The following is a 27112-nucleotide window of genomic DNA, read 5'->3' as shown; positions in this document are numbered from 1 at the left end:
TTGCCCATGGAAATTTTTATAGAATTTATTTTATTTAAATAGACGCACATGACAAGTATCATAAAATATTTCTGTCTTTGTACAAATACAGAGCAAAGTTTGCTGATGCCTTGACTGATCTGACAGAAGCATATTCAACTAGGGGAGGACTTCAAATGAAAAAAGAAGATAGGAGAGGTGTCCATCTCCATTAGACACTGTCTTGTCAGGAATCCTTTCTCGCTTTGGAGCAGTACTAAGGCTGAGGAGAGCAAACCAGCCCAAAATGGGGAGCTCTGAAGATCCCCTGCCTCCCTGCCAAACACAGCACTGCTTCAGAAAGGTGCCCCTGGGAAGCAGGAAGGGCTGGCAGAGTAAGAGAGGCAATTTAGGCTGCTTTAATAGTCTTTTCACAGAATTGCTTGGTAATTACATAAAATGTGCTCTGATTCAGTATTTATATTTAATTGGATTTATCCAGGAAAATAATTTTGGATTTGGTTTGACAAGGTCTGAATTGCAAAACAAGCTTTGCAACTATATTAATCAAGTCAGCCTGCTATGAGGATGACAGCCTATTTTACCACAGTAGGATTTTTTTGTTAGTAGACTTAAGTGCTAAAATAAGCAGAAATTATGTGCTTATTCTCTAGGGGAAAGTATAGCACAGTGTTTTCAACCCCTTTGAAGGCCTTCTTACAAAATCATATAGGTGTAAGCTTTGTCAGAAGCTCCTTGAAGCTGAGAAGTCAGCATCAGAACTCTTCATGCACAGGTCCGTGGAGCAGGCAGTCATTCTCTTCAGCTGCAGCTCATCTGTGTGGGAAAGCTTAGTTTAGGCATAGCATCTTCCTCTACTAGGTGCTTGGGAATTCACCCATCAATAGCCATGATGACCTGTGGGAAGAGGGTGTGTAATATTCTCAATTTTGAATACTTTATGATGCTGGGGCAGTGTGGCTGGAGAGCTGTCCAGTGGGAAAGGACCTGGGGGTGCTGGTGACAGCAGCTGAACATGAGCCAGGGTGTGCCCAGGTGGCCAAGAAGGCCAATGGCATCCTGGCCTGGATCAGCAATGGTGTGGCAGCAGGACCAGGGCAGGGATTGTCCCCCTGTGCTGGGCACTGGTGAGGCCACACCTCGAGTGCTGTGTCCAACTCTGGCCCTCACTGCAGGAAAGACACTGAGGAGCTGGAGTGAGCCCAGAGAAGGGCAATGGAGCTGGGGAAGGGTCTGGAGCACAAGTCCTGTGAGGAGCAGCTGATAGAGCTGGGAGTGTTCATCCTGGGAAAAAGGAGGTTTGGGGCGGGGGGGCTTGTCACTCCCTACACCTGCCTGAAAGGAGGCTGTAGCCAGGTGCGGTCGGGCTCTTCTCTCAGGTAACCACTGACAGGACAAGAACACTGAGTCTTAAGCTGCACCAGCTTAGGTGTGCATTTAGGTTGGACATCAGGAAAATTTCTTCATGGAAGGGGCTGTCAAGCACTGGCATGAACTGCCTGGAGAAGTGATGGTTGCCACACCCAGCAGTGTTCAAGAAATGACTCAACATGCCACTTAGACCTATGGTTTACTTGAAAGGGTGGTGTTTGGTCAAAGGTTGGACTCAATTATCCTGGAAGTCTTTTTCCAGCACTAATGGATCTATGAAAGCTGTGGAGCAAGAGTCTGTGAGTGCCTCAACAGGAAGTAATGCTGCCCATTACCACTAAAGATAAGATAATACCATAACTGCTGCTGTACCATAGTAAGACCTTATGTAAGCACTTATAATGGGAATGTTTGCAGATTAAAAAAGGTCTTTGGCAAGGTCCCTACCTTAACTGAAGGAGTAATCCTGTTAACTTCACGCATTTACTTGCTAAATACAAACCACTCTTGTGAAGATAGTGTATATTATTTAGCCCTAAACAAATTAGAATGTCCTAAGGAGGTTGGTAGGTGAGGAGATCATTACAAGATGAAAAGGGATCACAGAGTTTGTTTTGAAAATTTGTTTGATTATTCTTTACAAGGGTACAGAATGGAAGATCTTCACATTTTTGTTAAAAGTAACCCAACCCTGTGCTAACGTTCATTTTTGTAGACATAATAAGCCAATTTATGAAAATACCTTTGATTCCATTTCCCTTCTGAAGAATGGCTGCTGTGTATCCCTGGGTCACTCTTCTTCTGTAGTGCAGATACATCTGAGATCATCTGGAAAGCCTCTGTATGGAACCTGACAGCCTTCTGGAGATATCTGTGCTCCTTCCACACAAACTAGACAAGCAGCAGCTAGAAAACAAAATCTCTTTCAGAAGTTTAGGTGCACTGGTGGCAATGCAAAATAAAAATAAGAGAGGGAGAGTGATGATTTCCATTTGAATAATGGTTGCAGCTCCTCATAATATTCTGTCTAAAGGGATGTTCAAAAAGTTCAAGCATATTTTTTTACTATACAATAAGCTATAGGTGCTCAACAGGGAGATAGAAATAGAGAGAAATAGAGAAGTTAGCACTCAGCCCAACAGCATAGCACCTTCTGCCTGTCCCATGAATTTTGTAGTTACTTCAGCTGAAAGCACTTTGAAAACTGGATTTATGTATATTCAGTAACAGTTGTTCATATAAGCATTTGACAATGACTGCTAAAAGCCCTGCAGTCTGCTTTTTACCTGATTTATCTGTAATCAGGTGTTTAGCACTCTCAAGCTAGAGAGGTGTTACATATAGATACTTCTGCCAAAAGTTTGGTTGAGCATTTTGTTCCTTTATGAAATTTTCTCTTTCAGTTCAGTACAAAGCAGGGATATTACTTGCTGTACATTCCATTCCTTCGCCATCACTGGCTGCTCACAGGCTATCACCTGCTACCCATGTTGAGAGTTGTAGTGTTTTTTGTTGAAATAGGCTTTTAAAAGATATATAACAGTTTATTTTAATTCAGTGAGAAACAGTATATCAGATCACTTATTTCAGTAAGGTATGAGCCTTGAACCAACTTAATCAATGGTACAGGGAAAGAATATAAACTTAGGTTTCTAAAGAAGCTGACAAATCAAGTTGGAATTAATAGGAACAAAAGATATAATCTAATTTTCTTTCTGTACAATTACTTTCTGAAATTTCTGGATCTTTCTTTGAAGTCCACATTCTCTTGTAATGAATATTGTTGAAGATGCAAGATAACAAGGAATTATTCCATAATATATAATAGAGGTATTTTTTTATATATACTAGGCATACAATTTACTGCATTTAGGTTTTTAAGTTAAAATATGACTTTGGACATTTAAGGCAATATAAGTAAAAAGCCCTTCAAGGTAACTAAGACTTCATTTTAATTGAAGATTTACTTTATTATCACATTTTTATTAAAATAATTCTCAGAAAAATTAATTTCCTTCCAAGAAACAAAACACTGAATGAAATGCAATTCTGAATCATGTGCTAAGATACCTAGTAGTGGTTAAATTTAATAAGTGAGCATTGTGTCTAATGGGGTCAGTTGTAGAGCTACTCAATTAATGTACCCTTGTTATGGTGGAGTTAGTCTGAATTAAATGCAAACTACCAAGAAGGAACTAGCCATTTAATCAGTTCTGTTAAGAATCTAGTTTTTTTACCTAATACTACCTAAAGTTGCTGCATAAGGATGAAAATATATCTCTTTGTAAAAACAAAAACTTTATGCGAAAGACTGAAAAACCTGTTTTACTACACATGTCCAAACAGCAGGCAAATTTTCTTCAGTATTGGCTTAGCCTAACCAATTTATATAAAAAACAAAATAAACAAAAGGATGGAGCCATCACTTGAATGAGTGACTCTGCCAAACTAACACTGAAGAAATCTTGTTAATTTAACATTGTTGACATGGGCAGAGTGACAAAGCAGCTTGCAAAACAGAGTGGGTGAAACAGAAAATTTAAAAATGCTGTAAGCTTTAAATAAAACATAAAACCATTTTGTGTGTACGTGTGTGTGGGGAGCACCATTACACACAAGTTAGTGTTTGATATATGGCATATAATTGCAGGAAGTAAGTAGAAGGTGCCATGATACCTGTCAATTATCAGTGTGCAGAAAATGAAGATAACATACATAATTCATCAGCATACTGCCCTTTGTTGTTAAGCCAACTGATTTGGCTCCATAACTGCTTATTTAAAACAAGACATTTAAATTTAAATGAAACATTGTTACCTTTTTAAAATGTGTTGTTATTATTATTTCAAAATCAGTTATTACACTGATCCACATGCATGTATATTCATTTCTAAATGCTAACAAGGAAGACTACAACTACTTTAAAATTGCTTTTAAAAAGGTATACAGGTAAATTCAGATTTATTTCTGTAGCATTTCATTCTGGCTGCTTGAAGTCAGATGGATCTTTAGGAAAAAGCCTATAGCTTTGTTTAAAAAAAAAAGCCTATAGTTTTTTTAAAAAAATCAATAGCTGCCAAAAAAAAAAAGGCAAAAAAACAAAACAAAACAAAAAAAACACCAAAAAAAAACCACCGGGTTTGAAGACTCTGCCTGGGTATGAAGACACAACAATTCAACATTCAGAGGGAGACAGACCTGAGAGATAATATAAATTTGTGTACAGTGCCGAAAACATAAAGAAGAATCTTACATATTTTATTTATTAATCCAGAATACAAGAAGGAGAAGACTCATTGTGAAATCAAGAAAATATCAAAGAGATATGAGAAAACTCATCAAGGGAAAGGCATCCACATAAAAACAGGGTGTTCCCAGTTGGAGTTCACTTCCACAAGATGAATGGGAACAAAAAGCTCTGTTGCATTAGCAGGATTTCTACAAAGGTTAAATTTTAGGAGTGATGAATGTATTCACACCCATATATAAAGGAAGCCGTGGATGTTCTCACTGTGTATAAAGTTCCAAAGTTCCACTGTGTACCAAAGCTGGTACATCTGATGAATGCATTTCACTTAGAGGAGATTGTCAGCACTTGTCTGTGCTGGGTTTGAGTCTAGACAAGTAGATGTAATGTGCAGCTAGAATGCAGTAAAACCCTATGTTACTGCTATACAAGCATAATAATTTTCCTAGATGCAAATTGTTTTCATACAGAAAATTATTTTTCTAGGTAGATTAACAAGATCTAGTAAATCAGATCACATGAAGAAACACATGACATGAAAATAATCTGAAAAGGAGAAGAAAAGTAGTAAAATGGGCATGGGATCTGTCCTTTCCATGTAGGCTTCAGTTAACCAAAGTCTCCCCCTGGAAGCCAGGTAGTCTGATCTTGGGCCTGGAACCCTTTCCGAGCTTTTGCATTTCCATTACTGGCCTGAATGAGGCCTTGAATGATAAAAGTCTTTCTCACAGCTGAAAGAGAAATTCTATCAGTTCATCTTAGGGAAATGTTTTGGGTTAACTTTTCAAAAGACTGTTAATGAAACTAGCAAAACAAGAAGCAATTAATTACATAAACAGGACAACAGCCTGCAAAACTAGCTTCCTGGGAGAGGCTGACTCCTATCCCCATCTCTGAAGATGCCCCTGGAGCCCAGGTACTCTCTCCTCAGTCACTAAGGTGTTTATCCTTGCTGTGTGGGTTCTGGAACCAACTGATTACTCAGTGGCTGGGGTAGCCTTTGTCCCTTGAGGAGCAGTTTCAGGTACTGCACCTCGTTCTATATTTTATTGTCCAAACTCACCTCTGAATAAGATGTGGTCTATTTTTTATAGCAATTCCATAGAAATTCCATATTTAATATAAGGTTTTGGATATGATGCTTTGGTTAGCTGCAAAGAAATTCAAATTGATTTGTCATCATGTAACACAAAGTGTTGCCTTATTTGTGTTCAACACGCAACATACATTATCTATCCATAGTAGCATTGTAAAAAGCAAAATATTTTGAAGCACATGTGAAATAAAGTCATTTCTCATAAACAGGTAAAACTGTATTCAAATGTGCTGCATAAACAAAATATTTATTATACTCACAAATTATTTGTATACTCTAAATGTAAAAAAATTACTATATTGCTGATTATTTCTCCTGAGTACAGCCGAAACAATGCTAAAGGGTAGAACAGTACCAGACTAGTTCAACAATACCTCAGGCTTCCTGCAGGGGCATTGAAACAATGACCTCAACGTATTTATTTTTCTTTGTTGTACTTTCTCTCACCCTTGGTGATTACTTTACACACTTTACCACTACATGGGAATAAGATGGCAGAGCTGGAAAACAGCTGCAGTTCAGGAAGGGCAGAGGACCTCGTCCCTCTGTAGTAAGACAGAGTCACCCAAACATGGATAATTTGGGTGACAGTAGCAATGACAGTAAGGATATGGGGAAGGCAAGAAAGGAAAGGATAGGGGAAGTTTTAGGACATCCTGACTTATGTTTTGCCACCAAAATAGAGACACTTTGGATGCACTTCATGATGTTTTTTTCACCTTGGCTCAGCTGGGTAATTTTCATCATGTTTCTGTTTGCATTTCCAAAACCTTCTGAAGGGAGAATGTATTCCTTTCATATGTATTTGTTCTGCTGGGTGATGCAGCTACAGCTCTTCTCCAAAACCACCGATCCAGAATCCCCTTAACCAGTCACATGACTGTAGTAGAACTTGATGCATATTGCCATAATATCTGTTCCAATTTGTGATTTTGAGAACTTTTCATTGGTAGGTCACAAATACTCATTCTCATTTACACATTTCTAGGAAAATATGAGAATGGAGGAAAAAGAAAAAATGCTTCTTCTGACCTCCACCCAGCATCACCACCATTCTTAGAGGGTTTGGGTTTTAGTACTGGCTAGAAATAAAGTACAGGATAGTGTATTAAGCAAAGGTCATGATGCAGAGCAAACACAAAAAAACCAGCCCTATATACATAAAATATGACCTTCAGGTAGTAGAAAAAAAAAATAATCTTAATTACAGCATTCTGTCATTTATCAATGCTTCTACCTCATGCTTAGCAGGAAAAGATACTTGAAAAGTCTAGATGAATGTAAAAGAGAACCAGATAAGTGATTTCTGAGGCACAAGCTGGATTAAATTTTCTTTTGTTTTCTTGCTGACCTGTTCTTAAGGATGAGTTTAGAGCAGGGACAAACTTCTGTTGTTCAGTAAAAGTATCCCATGGGGTATCAGTCATGGAGTATGCCTGAGCCAGAACCAAATGTGATTTATAGTAGAGCTGGTGTTTATTGCTACTAAAAGAAAAAAACTATAACTGCATATAAATTTAAAAGTAAGGTGGAAAATTTTGATACTTTATGGCACAAAGAGTTCTTTATAGGCAACACTGCAAAACATACTCTATATATAGGCATATAAAAATGGTGATTTGTTCTGTGTGGACAGTTAAATAAAAAAGAAAGGTAAGTAAAAGGACACCTTTTCTTCAAACTTTATTTACAGTGTGTCATTATGGAATAGAATCACAGAATGATAGAGTGGATTGTGTTGGAAGGGACATTAAAGATCATATAGTTCCATCCCCCCTGTCGTGGGTAGGGATGTGGCCCACTAGATCAAGTTTCTTTAAGTCCCATCCAACCCGCACCTGAGCACTCCCAGTAATGAGGCATTTGCAACAAGCAATGAGGCAACTTCTTTCAATGCCTCACCACCCTCACTGTGAAGAATATTTTTGTAACATTTAATACAAATCTGTGCAGTTTTGTCTGGGGTAGAGTTAATTTTCTTCACAGTGGCTGGTATGAGGCTGTGTTTTGGAATTGTGCTGAACACAGAATTCATAATATCGAGATGTTTTTGTTATTGCTGAGCAGGGCTCACACAGGGCCAAGGCCTTTTCTGCTTCTTGTGCTGCCACACTGGTGAGGGGCCTGGGGGTGCCTGGGAGGCTGGGAGGAGATACAGCCAGGACAGGTGACCCCTGGTCAGTTGATAAAACAGATATTCCAGATAATGTGGCATCATGCTCACAATATAAAATAGAGGGAAGGAGGAGGGACATTTGGAGTGATGGAGTTTGTCTTCCCAAGTCACTGCTGTGTGCGATAGGGCCATGCTCTTCTGGAGATGGCTGAACACTCGCTGACCCATGGGAAGCAGTGAATTAATTTCTCATTTTGTTTGGTTTTGATTTGCTTTTCTTTTATGTGTGGCTTTTACTTTCCCTGTTGAATGGTCTGAACCTCAACCCACAAGTTTTCCAGTTTTTACCTTCATTATTTTCTCTCCAATCTCACTGGTGGGCCAGTGAGAAAACAGCATGATTGCTGGCTGGCATTAAACCACAACAAAACTTTTCTAATTGCAGCATAAACTCATTCATCCTTGCCCTATCACTACCTACCTTTATGAAAATAATCTCTCTGGCACTCCTGTAGCACCCTTTAGGTGCTAGAAAGTGCTACAAGGTCTTTCTGGAGATTTTTCTCCTCCATGTTGAGCAAAGCCAGCTTTCTTAACCCTTCCTCTTAGGAGAGGTGCTGCATCCTTCCAAAGATGATCCTCCATTTTGATCATCTTTGAGGCCCTCCTCTGAACCCAATCCAACAGGTCACAGAATGACAGGCTAGATTAAATTGGAAGAGACTCACAAAGATCATCAAGTTCAACTCCTGGCCCTGCACAGCACCAACCAACAGTTGCATTGTGTGTGTGAGAGTCTTGTCCAAATACTTCTTAAACTCCATCAGGCTGCTTACTGTGACCACATCCTTAGGGAACGTGTTCCAGTATGAATCCACACTCCAGATGAAGAACATTTTCTTAATATCCAACCTAAACCTTCCCTGACACAATTTCAAGCCATTCCATCAGTCTTATCAGTGGTTCTTACAGAGAAGAAATCAGTGCCTGCCCCTCCTCTTACCCTATAGAGGATGTTGTGACTGCAGTGGGGTCTCCATCAGTCTCCTCCAGGCTGAACAGACCAAGTGACCTCAGCTACTCCTCATGTGGCTTCCCCTCAAGGCCCTTCACCATCCTTGCCACTCTCCTTTGGACTCTTTCTAATAGTTTAGTATCTTATCCTGCAGCACCCAGAACTGCCCCCAGCACTCAAGGTGAGGCTACCCCAGGGCTGTCTCCTCCAATCCCTTTGCCCAGACTAGGAGGGAAATCAAACAAACCATCCCAGAATATCAAGCAAGAAATTGGCATAAAAGAGTTATGCAAATTCCAGGTTTCTCTACCCCCGATAACAGACCCCATTCTCTCCCCAAAGGAACCTTCTTAATTTGTGGTAATCAGGCTTGGGCAGGCATCCCCCCTCACCTGGTCAGAGGTCCATGCACATTTGGGCAGTTGAGCTTGTTTACTCCCAACAAAACACAAGTAGCTCATTGGAATTTCCTAAATCAGACAGGGCAATTGGCAAGGAAAAAAGAGATACTGGACTTACTGATTGGGATGCAAATTGTGTGGATGAAGTAATTCATTGGTCTAAGCCAAAAGGCGTTGCTACCATTGTCTTTTTACCCTGGGTGGCAATCGCCCATGCATTCAGGGAATTGTCCAGCCGTGAATGCTGGGTAGTTAAACAAGCCAATTATACATCAACTACTTTAAGTGACCTTCTAGCAGATGAGGAAGTAACGAGGCAGGCCACCCTTGAGAACCGAGCAGCCATAGATTTTCTCTTGCTCCTTCATAATCATAAATGTGAAGAATTTGCATGATGCATGAATTTAAGTTCTAGGGCTGAGGACGTTCGTACCACCATTGATAAGATGCAGACAATTATTCACCATCTCAAGAAAGAATCTGCAGGATGGCTGGGGTCGCTGTTTGATGGATGGGGACTCTCTGGGTGGGTCCAATCTATTATCCAGACAGGACTGGTGTTGTTGTTGGGACTTATTATTTTCATTATCGGTTTTAGTGTTGTGAAAAGTTTAATAATGAAAGCGATCAATTCCACCATCAGCGTCAACCATGCCACACTAGCCACACCTTATGAATTGGAGCCCCTCAACAAAGAAGAGCCACAAGAAGAGGAAAACATTTGGTTCCAAGATGAACCTATGGACTATGAACCCCCCATTAAAAAACTTATTTTACCCTCTCTCCTTTCTTCTTTTTTAAACAAAAAAGGGGGAGATGTGGAGTTGTGTTATTACATGTGTTATTATCATTTCATAATGTAATGGTTTGTCCCTAGGTACCCCCATATTCAACTTGGTTTGTCCCTAGTTTTCCCACCTTACCCAAGTGTCAATCCTCCCCTGAAGTGCCGAATCATTCCCTTGTCCCCTCCCAGGCGCCCTGTCAGTCACTCAGTATCCCTTCCCATACATCCAGAAGCTTCCATCCTAGGTGCCGGGTGATTGGACAGGAGCCTGGGGTCCCTCCCATATCCATCCCTCATTGGTTCCCATATGTGTCTGTCTATACAAGAGCCACTCCCCATTAAACTCCCATTGGCTGACTGAGTCCCCTCCCTCCTAGTATATAAGATGTTGCAAGCACCTTGCAGGTGCTCTTATTAGCTGGCATTATTCAGGTGTTGTTGGGCCCTGCTGGGCTACAATAAACTTTGGATTTAGCCCACAACAAGAGACTCTCTTCTCTGTCACGCCGTGGGATTCAGCTGCGCCTGTCAGACCCACCAAGCACTCTCCAAAGCCCCACTGGGCTCAGCGGAGGGTGCTTCATCTGCCCCTCTCACCCCATTGGAGAGCTAGCTGGGGCAGAAAGGGACCTGGGGCGGGAGCGCGGCAGAGCAGAGCAGGATAATCCCTCCCTTGCCCAGCTGGCGATGCTGTCCCTGATGCTCCCAGGTCACCCTTGGCCCTCCTGGCTGCCAGGGCACTGCTGGCCCATGTTTAACTTGCCATGGACCAGAACCCCAGGGCCCTTTCCATGGCACTGCCGTCCAGCCTCTCATTCCCCAGGCTGTCTGTACATCCAGGGCTGCCCCATCCCAGGTGCATAACCCAGCACCATTCCTTGCCCTTGAACTTCATATGGTTGGTGATCGCCCAGCCCTGACCTGGTCTGATTTGTCAAGGTCCCTCTGCAGGGCCTTCCAGCCCCTGAGGGAGTCAACATCTCCTCCCAGTTTTGTATTATCTGCAAACTTCCTTAGCATCCCTTACAGTTCTGTATCCAAGTCATTATAACACTCTTGAAGAGCTCAGGACTGACGATGGAGCCCTGTAGAACCCCACCAGTGACAGGTTCCCAGTCTGATGTCAAACCAGTGACTGTAACCTTTTGTGTTTAACCCATGGGCCAGCTGTTCACCTGTTGCATGATGTGCTTGTCCAGCAGTGGGATGGATATTTTGTCCAGAAGAATTTGGTGCTAGGGACTCCAAAGTTGGATGCAGCACTCCAGCTGGGATCTCAACCAGAGTAGATCAGAGGGGCAGAATCCCCTCCCTGGCCTGGCTGACTGTGCTGCTTTGGATGCAGCCCAGGACACGTTTGGATTTCTGGGCTGTGAATGCCCATGGCTGGGTCAGTCCAGCCTCTCAACCATGACACCCTCTAAGTTCTTGCCAGGGCTGCTCTCGGTCCTGTTATCCCCCAGTCCAGTGTTAATATTGGATTGCCCCAACCCAGGAGCAGCACCTTGCACTTGGCCTTGTTGGGCCTCATGATATTCACAGTGGCTCACTTTCCAAGCTTGTCAGGTCCTTCTGGAACTTCTTCCTTAAGCTGCATAAATCAGAGATCTATTCCAATTCTATGCTACTCTAATTCAAAGATCTATTCCTCTGAAGAGGTCCCAGACCATGTTTTCTATAAAACACTTCAAAGTCTTATCACAGTCTTGTTAGAAATAGTTTATATCCACACAATCTCATATTCGTTACAAGTTCAAACTCATACTAAACTTTGAGTAATATACATATGGCTTGAAGATGAACATAGAAACCAAAACTAAAACACATTAAAGTGAAAAGCTCAGCTGTCTAAAAATTGCATATATGTAATATATGTAATGTTCAAGGTCATGGCTAAAGGTACATTTAGTTTCTAGCAGAGCTAAACTCTCATGCTTTGCTGATAAGAGTATGGGCTTTTGGGTCTTCCCAAAAAAGTTGCTGTCAAACACTATGGCAGTCTCTCTCCAACCTTAATTTTTGTCAAAATAATGGACAGAATCCCACTTACTAAGACTCAAGGCAAAGGACTTCAAGTCTCCTGTAAGTAGCGGTGTGGTGGCAATTGAGTAACATGTATTAAGACAGCTAGACTCAGACAGTTACTTATAATTTTTCAAATTAGTTAAAAGTAGCAGCTACTTTTTTTACAGAGTTTTCAGATGCAGAATCTCAGACAGCATAAATCATCAAATCCATTGAAGTCTACTGGAACTGAGATAATTTACATGAGATAAGAATCTAAATTATCATTGGAAATACAGACTCACTACAGGAATATTAAATGAGAAATGCTGCCTAGTGGATACAGCAAAAAGTCTGGAAAAGCATTTGATCTGATTGTGTCAGTCAGTCCATATGTTAAAAGAAAGGTGTGATGGTCTTGGGAATTCCTGACAACTTGTGGATTTAATTGTAATTTAAAGTGCAGATTAGACTCACCATTTTGTCACAGGAACAAGATTATATCTATGGAATAGAAACAGACTTCAAGAGTACCTCAGCCAGGAATACTTTCAGCCTGGAAGAGCAGTTAGGCTTCTACTACAAACACCTGTTATCACAGCATTTTGATATAAATCTGGTGTGTATCCCAGTAAAATCTCATCTCAAGTCAAAGAAACTTGGGCTCTTTCAAAAGAGAAACCTCCTTCAGTCTAAAGGCAGAAAGTAGAAGTGGAGAAAGGAGGATGGAAGAGGCTTTTCCTCCTTTCCCCAGAACCATAGATAAAACATTTTTTCTTCTGATGCCCATGAAAAAGGAAGATATGATGGTCAAGTGCAGTTGGGAATAGACCAGCAAATGCTGTGCTGTGTTGCAAGGTTTCTTCTTGTGACCTTGTTGCGACACAAAGAATAGCACCTGAGATGGAAGACTCTAGTAGGAGAAGACAAAATTCAGCCTGGAGGTGTGAGATACTAAGCTATCATCTCATAATGTTATACTTTGAAACCTCCTGTGTCAGTGAGAGTTGTCTGGCAGAATTTTTGCCACGGCAGAGACACACATAGATTCAAAGTTAAAGGTGATTCTTAAAAACATCTCAATATTAAAAGAATTTCTATACAGCAATGGAGTTCCCAAGGCATGGAAACACAGGACCACCCACCCCAGAGTTTCAGACATAAGGTATCGGGAATAGTTTACAGTCTGATTATTTGCTTATTCTGCTGGTTTTGTGTGGGGTGATCTAATTTTCTTTATAGTAGCTGATACAGTGCTGTGTTTTGGAATTGTGATCAACATAGAGTTCATAACAGAGATTTTTTTGTTGCTAAGCAGAACTTGCACAGAGCCATGGCCTTTTCTGCTTTTCATACTGCCAGGCTGCCATCCTGCTTCCCTGTGCAGGGATGTTGGGGGTGCCTGGGAAACTGTGAGGAGACACAGCCAGGACAGGTGACCTCAGCTGTCTAAAGGGCTATTCCAGACCACGTGGCATCATGCTCACTATATAAAGTGGGGGAAGAGGAGAAAAGGGGGACATCTGGAGTGAGGAGTTTATCTTCTCAAGTCACCATTATGTATGATTAGGCCCTGCTTTCCCAGAGACGGCTGAACTCCTGCCTGCCCATGGCAAGCATGCCTTGTTTTTCTTTGCTTGCATGCGCAGCCTTTCTTTCCCTATTACACTGTCTGCACCACAGCTCATGAGTTCTCTCTTTTATCCTTCTGATTCTTTCCCTGATCCTGCTGGTGGAGCAGTGAGCAAGCAGCTGCCTGGAGCTTAGTTGCTAGCTGGTGTTAAACCACAACACTTACCATGGATTCCCAGAGTAGTTTAAGTACAGTCAAACAGCTACTCTGATGTGAAGATGATTAGGAAGGAGTTACCCTGTCTACCAGTGAAACCATAAGGCAGTCTGATTAGAAAAAACTACTGATAAAAAAGAAAAAATAATCTCTTCAAAAGTAAAATAATGTTCAGGAGCTTATGAGAAATTTGCTTCATCTGAATAGAGGCTAAGCTCTGGAGCTACTGATACCAATGGCAGCAACTAGCCCAGCTCCCTCCTGGTCAATGCTGCAATGAGGAGGTGACCAGTGTTACCTATGTGGCAGTCTTACTAGTGACACTACTGTGGTTCTTCCTTCTCTTGACTACTTGAGATTATGCAATTTATTATCTTCTTCAATATGGGACAAGAAAACATTCTTTGTGATGTCTTTTTGTAAATAATAATAATAAAAAAGTAATAATTTTAAACACATCCTTTTTTTACCAGTATCAAAAGAGTTAAAGAAGTCTGGAGACTTGTATAGGATACCAGGGCCAACTTTGTACCAAAGACCTGTTGACAGGAATTGCTATCAGGTATAAGGTTTTAGCCTGAAGAAAATGTAACACAAAAATTCAGATGATCTGTCATAAAGAAAAATGAGTGTCACATGAGTGACAACATGTGGGATTTTTTAAAATCAGAGGGTTTTGGGCATGTTGCAAAAGGCAGGCCTCAGAGACAGCAAGATGGCAATTTAGAGCTAAGCAGTAGCTATAAGATTTGTCAGCAAAAAAATTATACAAGAAAAAGAAAGAAAAGACAAATAGAACAACGATCTGTGTATTGACACTTGGGTAAAATAACTCCCTAAATTACAGAAAAGTATATCTAGTAAGATATTAAGAAGTTTTAAGCTTAATAATAGAGCTCTGTGCATTGTATCTTAAGGCTTACAAGCAAGTATAGTATTCGAAACAAGCAAGCATTGTTTTAACCAAAGGTGCATGTGTTTATAGTGGTTAGATAAAATGACTGTCTTTATGCTTTTGCTTTGTGTGATTGGTCAAAAAGCTTTTAAAGTAAGTTGTAACATTAAGTTCTTAGTCTGCTGCCTGGGATGAGAGTTGCTGGCCTCTTCCCATTGTCATAACTGTAGAATGAGACTGATGCTAAAAATTAAACAGCTCGAGATGCATTCCTCAACAGTCCTGTCCCGTTTGTGAATTGTACATAGTCCTCCAACCAGCAATAACAGCAGAAAAACAAATATTCAGTTCTTTTTAGAGACCACTGGGAATGCTGAGCTCATTAAACATGGTCCTTAACTTATTTTAAATTTCTTATGTAATTATTCCCTGTTTTCAAGTTCTTGTCACTGCACAGAGGTCCCTTTTGTGTAAGTTCATATTCAGGTCAGTTCAGAGAAGCTTCACAGACATCAGATGGTCAAAGTTTAACTGGGATGACAGGGAACTAATTCAGATCTGGAACTTCCTTTTATATTACTCTCCTTGTTTCTCATTCATCCCACAATTTTCTGCTTTATGTGCAGGAAGTAGAACCTTCACCTTGTCTAAGAATTGTCATTCTTTACTTTTTTCCTCAAGTGAACTTGAAACTGTTGATCATAAAAAGCTAATATTTTTTAGGTATACTTCACACAAAATTATAGCTGTTATGTGGTCTGAATCACCACTGGATATTAATATTTATACTATTATGACTTCACTCATCAAAGTAAGATCTGTATAAATGGTACCAAAAACATTCTTGCTGAGATCAGCATAAACTAAACTGGTAAATTTTGCATAATTGTCATGCTGCAGAATGCAAAGTATGGACTGTATGGACTGTAGTCTGAAACATTCTTTTTCAGTTCTCAAGCTACTTTTAAACAGTTGTCTTCTGAATGCTAAAATTTCAGAATTGCATTGGCAGATCTTTACAGAGCACGTCCTGAATGTTGCCATGGTTATACTCTTCATTTAGTAAACAGTATGGTAAAAACCCTCATTCACAGGCAATACGCAACTTAGACTAATCCCCAGGTACACTTAAAGTGGTTCCTTTTCAGATACACTCCTTAAACTCTGAGTAAGCAGAGATTGCAGGTTTCATTTCCAAATAGTATAGGGGACACCATGCCTTCTAAGAAGTGCTCAAACCTAGTAGCAAATTTTCACTCCTAGGACCACCGCTGCAGACAAGACAATACATTCTGAGCAAAGGAGGAAGTTGCCTTCTCCTCCTTAGCAGATATGATGACTGCGACTCATGAGTAGCAGGCGGAAGTTGTCACACAGTATCAATTATTGGAAGAGAAAACTGCAGCTTTTGCAAGGCCCAGAGCTATTTATGGAGGATTTTCCTGATGCTATAATCAGAGTGCATACAATTTCCCTGGTGGTAAATACCAATTAGAGGGTGGAGGTGGCAAGCAATTGTGTTTTTGCATTTATTCCTCAAATCTTACTCTAGTTCTGCCTTCTCTTCCTCAGTTATTCCATCCCTCATATCCTAGTGATTTCTTGTTTTCTTTTGAAAGAAAAGACCTCTAGCTTTTCTAGTGAGCTTCAAAAGCAGTCATTCATCTGCAGCAAACAAAATTTTGTTTTAAAAGAATCAAAGACTTTATGTTTGCAGAGATAAATTGAAAATCAGAGCAGCGTGCAAACCTGGTTATCCAAGTGTGCACATGGTTAGTTTTGGTGCCTGGACTGTTGTCCCAAATGTGAATCCATGCTCAGGCTGTGCTGCTGCTGCTTCTCAGAACGACTTTAATCACAAGAACAAAATTCTTTTGGTGCTGTCTGTAACAAAGCTCTCAGAATCACATACTAAAATTACTGACTGGGAAACAATTCTGAGTTAGGAGAATATTCTTCCTAGAGATAGTCTTCTGTCTTAGACTGGAACACTAACACGACAACTGGACCTTTACTATAACTGGAGGAATTCAGAGGCTTTGCCCAGGTCTTTGCCCAGAGGCTCAATTTTTGAAACCACTAGAAAATACATTTTACGTGAAACACCAGAAGAGATTTCTACCTCTCCTGCTCATGGATGATAACATCTGCAGGGTGACTGATGGAGACATCTGCCTAAGTTTGCAGACACTGACTCAGTATCTCTTGTAGTGCTTGAACCACACCACACACAGTGAGTGCATCTATTCCCCCGAAGAACCCCAATACAGCCCAGCAGAGGACAGTGTCTAGCAATAGCTGACACTGAGTCCTGCATAATTTATTAAAGCAAAGAAGCAAGGGGACAAAAATTCTTGGAACTCTTAATACTCCCCTGGAAGAGGCTCAAAACACTAAGTTTCCAGAAGTGTAAGACCACATTGTGCCACTATTATTCCAAGTGTTGAAGTGCAGCAGAGGTGAATCTCTCAGCTCATCTTAATCCATGAGGCAGAAAAAAAAAAATAAAAAGAAAAAAAAAAGAAAAGAAAAAGAAAAAAAAAGTTCTCCCTTTGTATCCAAAGCAACTTGAAAATTATATGTTTTTACTCAAAGCAGCTTCAAAGGTTAAATGTTGTCTAGTCACGGACCAGTAGAAAAAAACCTAAATCTCTGCTCTAAGAAAGGGATTCCACTGAAGCCTTTGAAGGTAGTGAAGTAAAAAGAAGTATCAGTTTCTCTGAAAAAATTTTACTGCAGGCTCTAACCATAGCTTATCTCTATCTTCTGAATTTGATTACAAGGCTTAGCTTGATATATTACCTCCAGTACAATTTCCAAGACTGCAGGACAGGAAGAATAGGAAGAAGGAAAAGCAAGTGGTTGGAAAATTTACCCATTTTGTCTCTTTAATAGGGACAGAGTGTACAATGGACTGGCAGCAGAAAAGTACAGTCAAAGGAAGATGGGAAAGAAAAAGGGATAGACAAAAGATAATGATAATACTTTGAGGTGGGATACAAAATACAAGTGCGAGTATATCAATGTCACTCAAGATATATGTCAGTAAGCTGTGTTTAACCTTGAAAGTTGACTGCTCTGAACAGATGCAGTATTCCACAGCTCAGTCAGTGTTGCAGGGATAGATATAAGTACGCACCACTCTAATTAGCACTTGGGCTACAAAATTTGAAATACTTTCTAAAGTTTGGGACAAATGCCCAGATTTTACAGATATAAGACATAAGCTGGGTTGGGAAAAAGAAATTGGGAAAACAACCCTTCAAAATGTTATACCCTTGATTTGATCTTTATTAACTATTCCTCAGCATACAGTCCTTTCTGACCAAATAAATGACAAGACAGCACAGTGTAATTCTTTTGTCAGACAGAAAAACCTTCGTCTCTTAATTTCAAAGGGTGTCTTAACTATACAGAAGCCCTTGTACATAGAGCACTACCATGTAAGTTTGTCTCTGATACAATCAAGAAAAGTTGTCTGTAAATTTTGATGGGGTGTTTCAGTCCCAGCAGAACTAGAGACAGGTTTGCAATATTGTTCAAATATCTGTAAACTAAGAATTTAAATATCAGTTGGAACCAAATTTTAAACCAAATTTTGAATTTTTTTAAAAGAAAAAAAATATAGTTCAGCTCATTTTCCCCAGCTTGCTAAATGCAATCACTAGGGAAATAAGTAAGAGGAAGCAGATATTGTACCTGAGCTTTTTAAAAGAACAACAGTTGTTACATCAGGAACCATTATAGTGTTGCTTAGCCATCTCAGCCTTTTCTTTGCCTCCATACTTTCTGCAGATCCTCAGCTGTAATTGATGAAGGCTGAGAAGTTCAGAGAAAATTGGCACCCAAAGAAACTGCTGTCCAGTTAGATGTACTTTCCTCTTCCTAGGACTGCCTTGGCTGTGCTGCTGAAGATAAGGGTACACCAGCACAGCATGGATCCTACTGAAAGGCCAGTTTCCCATTCCCAGTTCCCATCCCCACCCCATCTCTATAGCACATAAGCAGAAGCTACAGATTTTGGCATATTTAAGCTGTCCCCTTGTATGTTCGGCTCTCTTGCCATCACACATTAACCTGGACTCTGACTTCTCAGTCAGTTCTGGCTAATCAGGGAGGTCTGGGGATGTCAGAGATGACTGGAAGTTGGCCAGTGTGATGTCCATCCACAAGAAGGGCTGGAACTCAGATCCAGGCAACTACAGCCTGTCAGCATGACCTCAGCACCCAGCAAGACTATGGAACAGATAATCTTAGATATGATCACTGGCACACCCAGAATAACCAAGAGGTCAGGCCCGCCCAGAATAGGTTTAGAAAAGGCAGGTCCCACCTGACCAAACTGATCTCCATTTACCACCAGCTGACCTGCCTACTTGGACTTCAGCAAAGCTTTCATTCTGTCTCCCACAGCATTCTCCTGGAAAAGCTGGCAGCCCATGAAGTGGACAGGTACACCCCTTCCTGGATTGGCCAGGCCAAGAGAGTGGTGGGAAATGGTGCCAGTAATGGGGCCAGTTCTGTTTAATATATTTTTTGATCCTCTGGATGAGGAGGTTGAGTGCATTCTCAGTATATTGACAGATATCAAGCTGTGTGTAAGTACTGATCTGCTGGAGGGTAGGATGGCTTTGCACACAGATCTGTACAAGCTGGATCATGGGCTGAGGGCAATGGGTGAGGTTCAAAAAGGTGCAGTGCTGGGTCCTGCCCTTGGGTCATAACAGCCCAAGACAATGTCCCAGGCTGGGACAGAGTGGCTGGAAAGTGCCCAATGATAAAGGACATGGGGGTGCTGATGGACAGCAGCTGAACATTCAGCCAGGGTGTGCCCAGGTGGCCAAGAAGGCCAATGGCATCCTGGCCTGGATCAGCAATGGTGTGGCTAGGAGGGCCAGGCAGGGATTGTCAGCACTGGTACTCGGCATTGGAGTTGGGGTTGCACCTCATTTGGGGTTGCACCTCAAATCCTATTCTGGGCCTCTCAATTCAGGAAGCACACATTTTGGTGCTGGAGCAGGTCCACAGAAGGGCAACAGAGCAGAGGAAGGATCTGGAGCACAAGTCCTGAATGGCTGAGGGAGTTGGGGGTGTTTATCATAAAGAAAAGGAGCCTCAGGGGTGGCCTTATCACTCTCTACACCTGCCTGAAAGAAGACTGCAGCCAGATGGAGTTGGGCTCTTCTCCCAGTCAACCAGTGACAAGAAAAGAGCACAGAGTCTCAAGCTGCACCACGAGAGGTTTAGGCTGGACATTAGAAAGAATCTCATCACTAAAATGTTGTCAAATATTGAGGTGGACTGCTCAGGAAAGTGGTGGAGTCAGCATCCATGAAAGTGTTCAAGAAGTAACTGGACCTGGCACTTTGTACTATGGTCTAGTTGACAAGGTGGTGATCATTCAAAAGGGTGGACTTGAAGACCTTGGAAGTCTTTTTGAAACGAAATGATTTGGTGATCTTTGAAATCGGAGAAGGAAGGGTTTTAACTTGTTTCAGGTTTTTCTTTTTTTTATTTAAAGCCATTTAAAAATCATTCTACTAGCACTTAGCATGTGGAAAAGCTCTTCTGAAAATTTTAGTTTATGTAATTTCTCTTTCTTTGCTATAGGTTAAAATTTAGGTAAGCAATGTCTTTTACTTTGAGACAAGATCATATTGAAGATTTTATGTCCTTCATGCAGAGTTTCTGCCCAAGAATTACTGGCCCTGATACTGCAAAATAGTTCCTTGGTCCAATGCAAGGAAGTCTGAAGTGCAGTTAAAAGGGAGAAAGCCCAAGGAGATGAAAAGGGGGAGTTGTTCATGTAGGATTCCTATCCACAAGAAGGCAGTGCCCTAATGTTCCCTTTTAAATCACGAGCCCATTTCACTTTCTGTATATGTGTATTCCTACACATGCTGGTAGACCAAGCGATGGCATTTTGCACCTGATAACTTCTAGACCAGTCCATCCCGTTTTTGGTGGAGAATGTCTGACTAGAAGATGATGAAGTTTTGAGGAAATTTTTTTTTAATCAATTAATCACAATTAAGGCAGTAAGTATTTACACGAAAAAGAGAGAAAAAATGAAGAAATATGTCCAATATTTTAATAAAATTCTTTTATTTTAATATTCGGAAAAGATAATACTTTTAAAATAACATTTACAAAAACTTGTGAGGGTAATATACTGCTTTTACTTTGAGTATTCAGAAATTTTGCAATTCAGATCTAAATAAGGCCACAACAAACCCAGAGAGACACTAAATCTAGAGTTCCCTCTGAGACAAGACTTTCTCCTTTTGACTTTTTGCAAATACTAAGTCTGAAGAAAGGGGAGACACTCTTATTCCTCTAGTCTTCCAAGACCTCAATATTCTGAACCATCTAAATGACTGCAACATATTTAATTTTAAGAAGTTTCTTGCACATTGTTATTTTGCTTGTAACAGTGATGCTTTTATCCCTAGTGACTTAGTAGTGAGCTAAACTGTCTCAACAGATATCTCAACACAAGGCTCCATATAAGGAAGAAATAATTCATTCCCAGGATCTATTTTCAATAAATGTAAACTGAGTATGCCCAGTCCTTGAGGAAATACAGAGCAGCATTAATTCACACAGCTCTGAGACTATGGCACAAACAATGCCTTCCCCTTCAGTCCATCTGAGAATGACTTCATACATTAAGTATTGAGCCACAGAAAGGCAGAGGACACAGAAATTAATGTCAAGAGGATTTAGCCCAGTTTTAGATGTTTGTTTCTTTTGACTATTCTAGAAAATGGGCAAAGTATGCTTAATATTTAAAGTAGATTTTTCTAAATGCTTTTAGATTCTAGTTAGTCTCTAACTCCAGTTTTAGAATCAACATGGAATTTAATTAAAATTAAAAGTTGCTCTTTGAAAGGGCTCATTTGGTGCTGCCAGTTTATTTCCACTTCAACAAAGAAACTCTAAAGAGCTGGCGATATTTATCCTAAAGTATTTGATTTAAAAGGCTAGAAAAAGGCAGAAGTTCTTTTTTTAGGCCTTAAATTAAAAATAGCCTCTGAACATAAGGAAAGAAACTGTTTTATGAAACAGTAAAACTATAAAACAGTAGAATTGTAAAACTGAGGACAGTGACCAGCTATACTACTTTCTTCACCAGCCAATCTTAAGATGGTAATTTCATCAACACTCATCACTTCTGTCTGCTTTTCCTGCATTTGAATTCCCAGTTTCACTACACTGCAAAGCACAGTAACCATTACATACAGCAGTGTTTTTTAAGCTTTCACACAATGTTACAATACATTTGTTATCTGAAAAACCTATAGCCTTCTTCCAAGAAGTGAAACTTCTTGTTATATAAAAAGGCACACAGAAACAAGTTTTGAAAGATTTGGTTTAGCATTGTAAATCCAGTTGTTTCAGTAGGTCTGTCATTCTTTCTTGTTTTGATTATTTCAGTCGTGTATCCTCAATTTTTCCTGCTTTTTTTCCCTCATAGCTTTAGCTCCAAGAACCCTCCAGCCTCCATTCCCAAGTCTCCTTCTCTGTCTTTGACCTCCTCCCCTCTGAGAGTTTAGACATATTTTATGCAGTGCATGAATACAGACCCTTGATCAGTGTCAATGCAGGAATGCCAAGTCTCTCCTGACAAGATTTAACCACTGGGATGACTTATGTTGGCCAGCATTATGCCTGCCATTGTTTTTAAACACTTAGACCTTGGTGTGTTTCATACAAAGACAACTGTGCAGGTGTATGTGACCTTCCTTTTAGATTAGCACAACTGGTGGAATGCTCAAGCCTTTTATACTTTATTGTAATGAGCAAAACTGACTACAACTGGCCTAATGCTCTGAAAAGATTATTAGGAAGGAATTTCACTGTGTAGTGGCCAAGGGTGTTTTTCCAAGCAGCTCACAGAATAGCCTTTGATTACATGCAGGAAGTTAGCCAAGTTAAGCTTGCTGTTTTGCAGCCATTCCTTCCTCTCTGTGTAGCTCTGGAATAGAAACTTCCCAAAACGGTGACATGGAAACAGAGGCAAGAAATACTCAGCTCCGTAAGGTCTTCCCTCGAGAATATTCACTGAAAGAAAAACAAACTAGCAATTAAAATAGCTTAGATATGTCTTTAACACTTCCTGATTTCTTCTCTGGAGTAAACACATCTTCCCACTTGGTTTCAGAAAGTGGAGGGAACTTGGGGCAAACCTCATGGGACAAAAGTTCTGCTTCAGAAGAAAATTTGCAAGTTGTTTAAGTGCTACACCAGTGCAGCTGGAGCCCAAAGTGGAGCACATCTGGTGCCTGTGGTGGCATGACAAGAGCAAAGGTGCCTCTTGCTTCCTTCTGCTCCCTAGCCCAGAAACTAAAAAGATTCAGATTCACCAGCATTCTGTGTGTCTGTTATTATACACAGACTCAACAGGAAGTAGCTACTCCTGAGGAAGGGTAGACAGATCAAAGAGGTGGATCTATGAGCTCTTCCACCTGCTTTTCTCTGGGATTTCTTTAGTGAATTTAAAAATTTCTGCCCATATATGTAAAGAAGAAAGACTAAGTTGAGATAACTGACATATAGGCTAATCTGCTTATTATGGATGATTTGTTGTCACTCTTCCCACTCTTCTTGGTTTTTATTGCAAAGTTTCTTGACTATTGACATGAAGAATTCTTCCAGTGGCATTAGTGTTATTTTTATTGCAGCAGGTGGCTAAGACCTGGTAAAGAACAGCCATTACCCAATTTGGAAGAGAATTTTTACTGACTTCCTGGATGCTTATTTAAAACAGAAATAGTGATAAAACAGAGAAGAAAAATTGCTTTGACATGTGAACAATTGTTACTTATGAATAAGTGATGGAGTGAAAAATAATTTTCCTCTCCTCTAACACATATGCAATCATGAAATTCTTTTTTTTCCATTTTCCTACTGTCTACATATTTTATATCTCTGCTCTCTGAAATTCTGAGATGAAAGCCATATTTATAAAAAAAGAAAGTACTACAAGCTCATCTCTGGTCTGCAGCATTCAGACTCCCTAACACTTCCAAAATTCTTTTGGAGTTAAATTTATAAATCCAGCGGAACATTTATAAAGCACGCCTAAAATGAGAAATGAGACAGTTAATATTCCAGCAAGCTATTTATGAATTTATGAAACTGGCTTCTCAAGAGTAACTATTTTGTGGAGTCCATAGCCAGAAACACAAGCATCAAATTAAACTCATTTCTTACACAAAAGGTAGGTTTCATGATCCCAAAGGAAGAAACTCCAAACTACTAGGATAGTAAAAAAAAAAAAAAAAAAGAAAAACACAAAAAAATCCCCAACCCTAAATCTCCCCTCCACCAAAAGCGCAGGTCTATACCTAGATGTAAGAGTTCTCTATCCGCGAAGTATTCCAAGTATTGCTACTGTTTAGAAGTTCAAAGGCATACACTCCCCCTTCTCCAAGATGTGCAAATTTTAAACCATCTCAGGTTTCTGTCAATCTTTCTTTAAAAATCAGTCAGCGAGTCTGCTAAATTTCATTCAATTTCCCACCACTTTTAATGGAAACTGCAGTTTCTGCAAAGCTTTTCAATCGCTTGACTACAAAATAAGCTCCTGTTCCAGCCGGAGGTGGAAGGCGGGGAGCTGATGCAAACAAAAAGGAGACGACAAAGTTCCAAGCCAAGGCGATGTTGTTTGCACCACTTAGACTTTATGCCTGGCACGCTTGACATTCCTCCGCATTGCCTGGCGGAACCGCCTCCCCGCTGGGGGCGGCTTGCGCTGCATCATGGAAAATGTAGTCTGTCTGGGAAAACCAGCCTGCCGGAGAGAAGCCGCTCCAATTACGGCTTCTGCACGGCATGGCATACCAGTAAGTGCTGCTTTCAACGGCAAGCCGCCAAAAAATGCCTCTTACAAGCTATAGTTCCGAAATATTTAATTAGTAAAATAACAAAAACTGGTTTAAAATTTGGTTAATAAGAAATGGCGACCATGAAACACCAAAGCGTAATCCCATTTCCGAGATAAAATTCCAAAATACCAAAAATGCTTACTTTAAAGTTTAATTAGCGGAACGGAAGTCAAGCGAAGTCGCTCTGCAAGGGCACGCAGCGCACAGGCTCTCTGCGCAGAAAGGCGCGGTGGTGCGCGCTTGCTCGAGCCCTGCGGGCGGCACTTCGCGGCAGCCGGTGTTCCGGGAGCGGCGGCGGGAGCAGCGCTCCGCCACGCAGCACCCTCCGCATGTCTGTATCCACAAATATACTTGAGGCGCCGCCACAGACCCGAACGGCACGGTTTGAAAGATCACGGAAAACACCATGAGCCTCCGCTGTGCCACCACATCCTCACGACCCACCTGGGCAAACGCGGTGCTTTCATCGCGTCCAGCTGACACATTGCGGGTCCGTGCCGCCCTGCCCCGAGTCTCGGCTCTCCCGTAGCGCTTCCAAGCCCTGACATCTGTAGAGACAACCGGCTGCCGGCACCGGGATGACGGCCTTTACCGTACCACCGCTAATAGAAGGAAAATTAAACTCCCCACAAAGCTCAACACCAACACATCCTGGAGCGCGCCTCACAAGCTCAAGACCTGGTTATAAGCACGCATCGGGGCTGCTGCTCCAGGGCGGAAAGGGCTTCGCCTGCTGCAGCCCGCCTCTGAGGCAGGACGCAGGTCCATCTCGGCGGCGCGGCCGCAGCCGCTACCGTACTTCCCACCGCGAGGCCCGCCGGCGTTCCCGGCAGGGGTGACCGGGTTCAGCCGCGGCGGCGCCCCGCCCGCGCATTCCATTCCCTACATGGCGGCAGAGCGGGGGGCGCCGCCGGCCGCGCCTCCCTTTCCCACCGCGCGCGCGAGGGCGCGCCCGGGCTTGCGCGCGTGACATCAACGGGAGAAGAGGCTGGGAAGGCGGAGGGGGGCGCGCCACCCCTTCCCGGGTCCCCCCCGCCGTTCTATTTACGTTGTGACGCCGATTTGCGTAAGGCTCCGCCCCCCGGCCCGCGAGGCCACGGGGCCCCGCCCTCTTCGCCACATAAGGGCAGAGGGGGGCGTGTTCCCGGGGGCTCGCGGGCCCTCGCTGCCTTCCTGCAGCCGTTTATAGGGTACAGCCACTTCCGCTGTCGGCTTAGAAGCGGCGCGATCATGGCGGAGCGCGGTCAGCTCCCCCACCCCGCCAAGCGCCTCTGCTGCAGACCCGGCTATGGCTCGGGCTGCAGGCCGGGGCAGCGGGCGGGCAGCTCCGGGCCCGGCGGGGGCGCGCTCTGTGCCGGACCCTCCTCCGCAGCTGCCGCCGCCGCCCTGGGGCTGCTGCCGCTCGGCAAGACCCAGAGCCCCGAGTCCCTGCTGGACATTGCGGCTCGCAAGGTGGCGGAGAAGTGGCCCTTCCAGCGGGTGGAGGAGCGGTTCGAACGGATCCCGGAGCCGGTGCAGCGCAGGATCGTGTACTGGTCCTTCCCCCGCAGCGAGAGGGAGATCTGTATGTACTCCTCGTTCAACACCGGCACCGAGGATCCCGCCGCCGGTCCCGGGGGCGCCGCCGCGCCTGGCGGGGCCGTGGACGCCGCCGCCGCTGCCGCCGACGAGAACCGGCTGCCCTTCCGCAGGGGCATCGCTTTGCTCGACGGCGGCTGCGTCGATAACGTCCTGCAAGTCGGTGAGTCACCGGCCGGGTCTGCTGCCCGGCCAGGCCGCCGCCGCTCGGGGCTGCGGGTCTCCCCCTGCGTGTCACCCGCTCGCCGTCCCTTTTTCTCCGCTGCAGCTCACCGCCTGCGGCCCGGCCCATGCGAACCCTTCGCTGCCCGGCTCTACCGTGGGCCGGGCAACTTCCTCCGCCGGTCTCCTCCCCCTCGTGCCCGGGACGCGCAGTGGCTCCCTGCCTCCGTGACACGGACACGGCTCCCGCCTGTCCCTTTAACTCGCAGCCCCGCACCGCTCCCGGTAATCCAGCCTGTGTAATCCCGTTTGGCTCTGCCCCCCTACCGGCGTCCACCCCCGGTAATCCGGGTCATCGCTTTTCCTCGAGCCACAATAGCGAGGAGATGCCGCCCCCCCATCCCGAGGGGGACCGCCGGTGGAAATGAATCAGCAGAAGGGCGGCCGGCGGGGGAAGGAGGGGGGGCGGGATGCGCCGACGTCCAAAATAAAGACATAAAAGCAGTGCGAGACCCCGGCAGTGGGCGTGCGGGGGGGATCCGCGAACAAAGGCATTTCTAGGGCAGCGGCGACGAGCCGGAGGGAGGGGGCGCGATTCGCCCCGCCGGGGGTGGCATGGCTGGGGGGGGATTTGCTTTAGGATGAGCGGCTTCGTGACAAGGTGGGGGAAAGCGAAGCTTTTCCTCTTACTGGAACAATACCCCCCTCCTCTTCCTTACCCCCAGCCCAGCCGCCTGCCGCTGTTCTTCACCCACTGCGGGCTTCCTTGGTTAACTCCTCCC

The 27112-nt window shown here is 42.9% G+C and overlaps 1 protein-coding gene and 2 long non-coding RNA genes across 4 annotated transcripts in view; 1 reads left to right on the top strand and 2 right to left on the bottom strand.

Moving 5' to 3' along the window:
- On the bottom strand, nucleotides 1–27112 carry LOC110472570 (uncharacterized). 2 transcript variants are annotated; one of them, XR_013341705.1, is made up of 3 exons: nucleotides 27050–27112; nucleotides 2093–2256; nucleotides 1–876 (listed from the first exon to the last, which is right to left on the bottom strand). It is a non-coding gene; the product is annotated as an uncharacterized LOC110472570 (long non-coding RNA). The 2 variants fall into 2 exon arrangements; XR_013341704.1 differs by lacking the exon at nucleotides 27050–27112 and having other exon boundaries at nucleotides 2093–4412.
- LOC144248370 (uncharacterized) lies at nucleotides 22469–25020 on the bottom strand. The gene is made up of 2 exons (XR_013341707.1): nucleotides 24733–25020; nucleotides 22469–22764 (listed from the first exon to the last, which is right to left on the bottom strand). It is a non-coding gene; the product is annotated as an uncharacterized LOC144248370 (long non-coding RNA).
- ZSWIM6 (zinc finger SWIM-type containing 6) overlaps nucleotides 25821–27112 on the top strand; it is a 106987-nt gene continuing 105695 nt past the window's right edge. Inside the window, exon 1 of the mRNA XM_021534355.2 lies at nucleotides 25821–26331. Within this exon, the coding sequence (XP_021390030.2) occupies nucleotides 25821–26331 (511 nt within the window). The remainder of the gene's footprint in view (nucleotides 26332–27112) is intronic.

The sequence above is a fragment of the Lonchura striata genome, chromosome Z (assembly GCF_046129695.1).
Source record: "Lonchura striata isolate bLonStr1 chromosome Z, bLonStr1.mat, whole genome shotgun sequence".
NCBI classification, from domain to species: Eukaryota; Metazoa; Chordata; class Aves; order Passeriformes; family Estrildidae; genus Lonchura; species Lonchura striata.
Note: the sequence above shows the minus strand (reverse complement) of the source record. Positions and strands in the feature narration are given on the sequence as shown.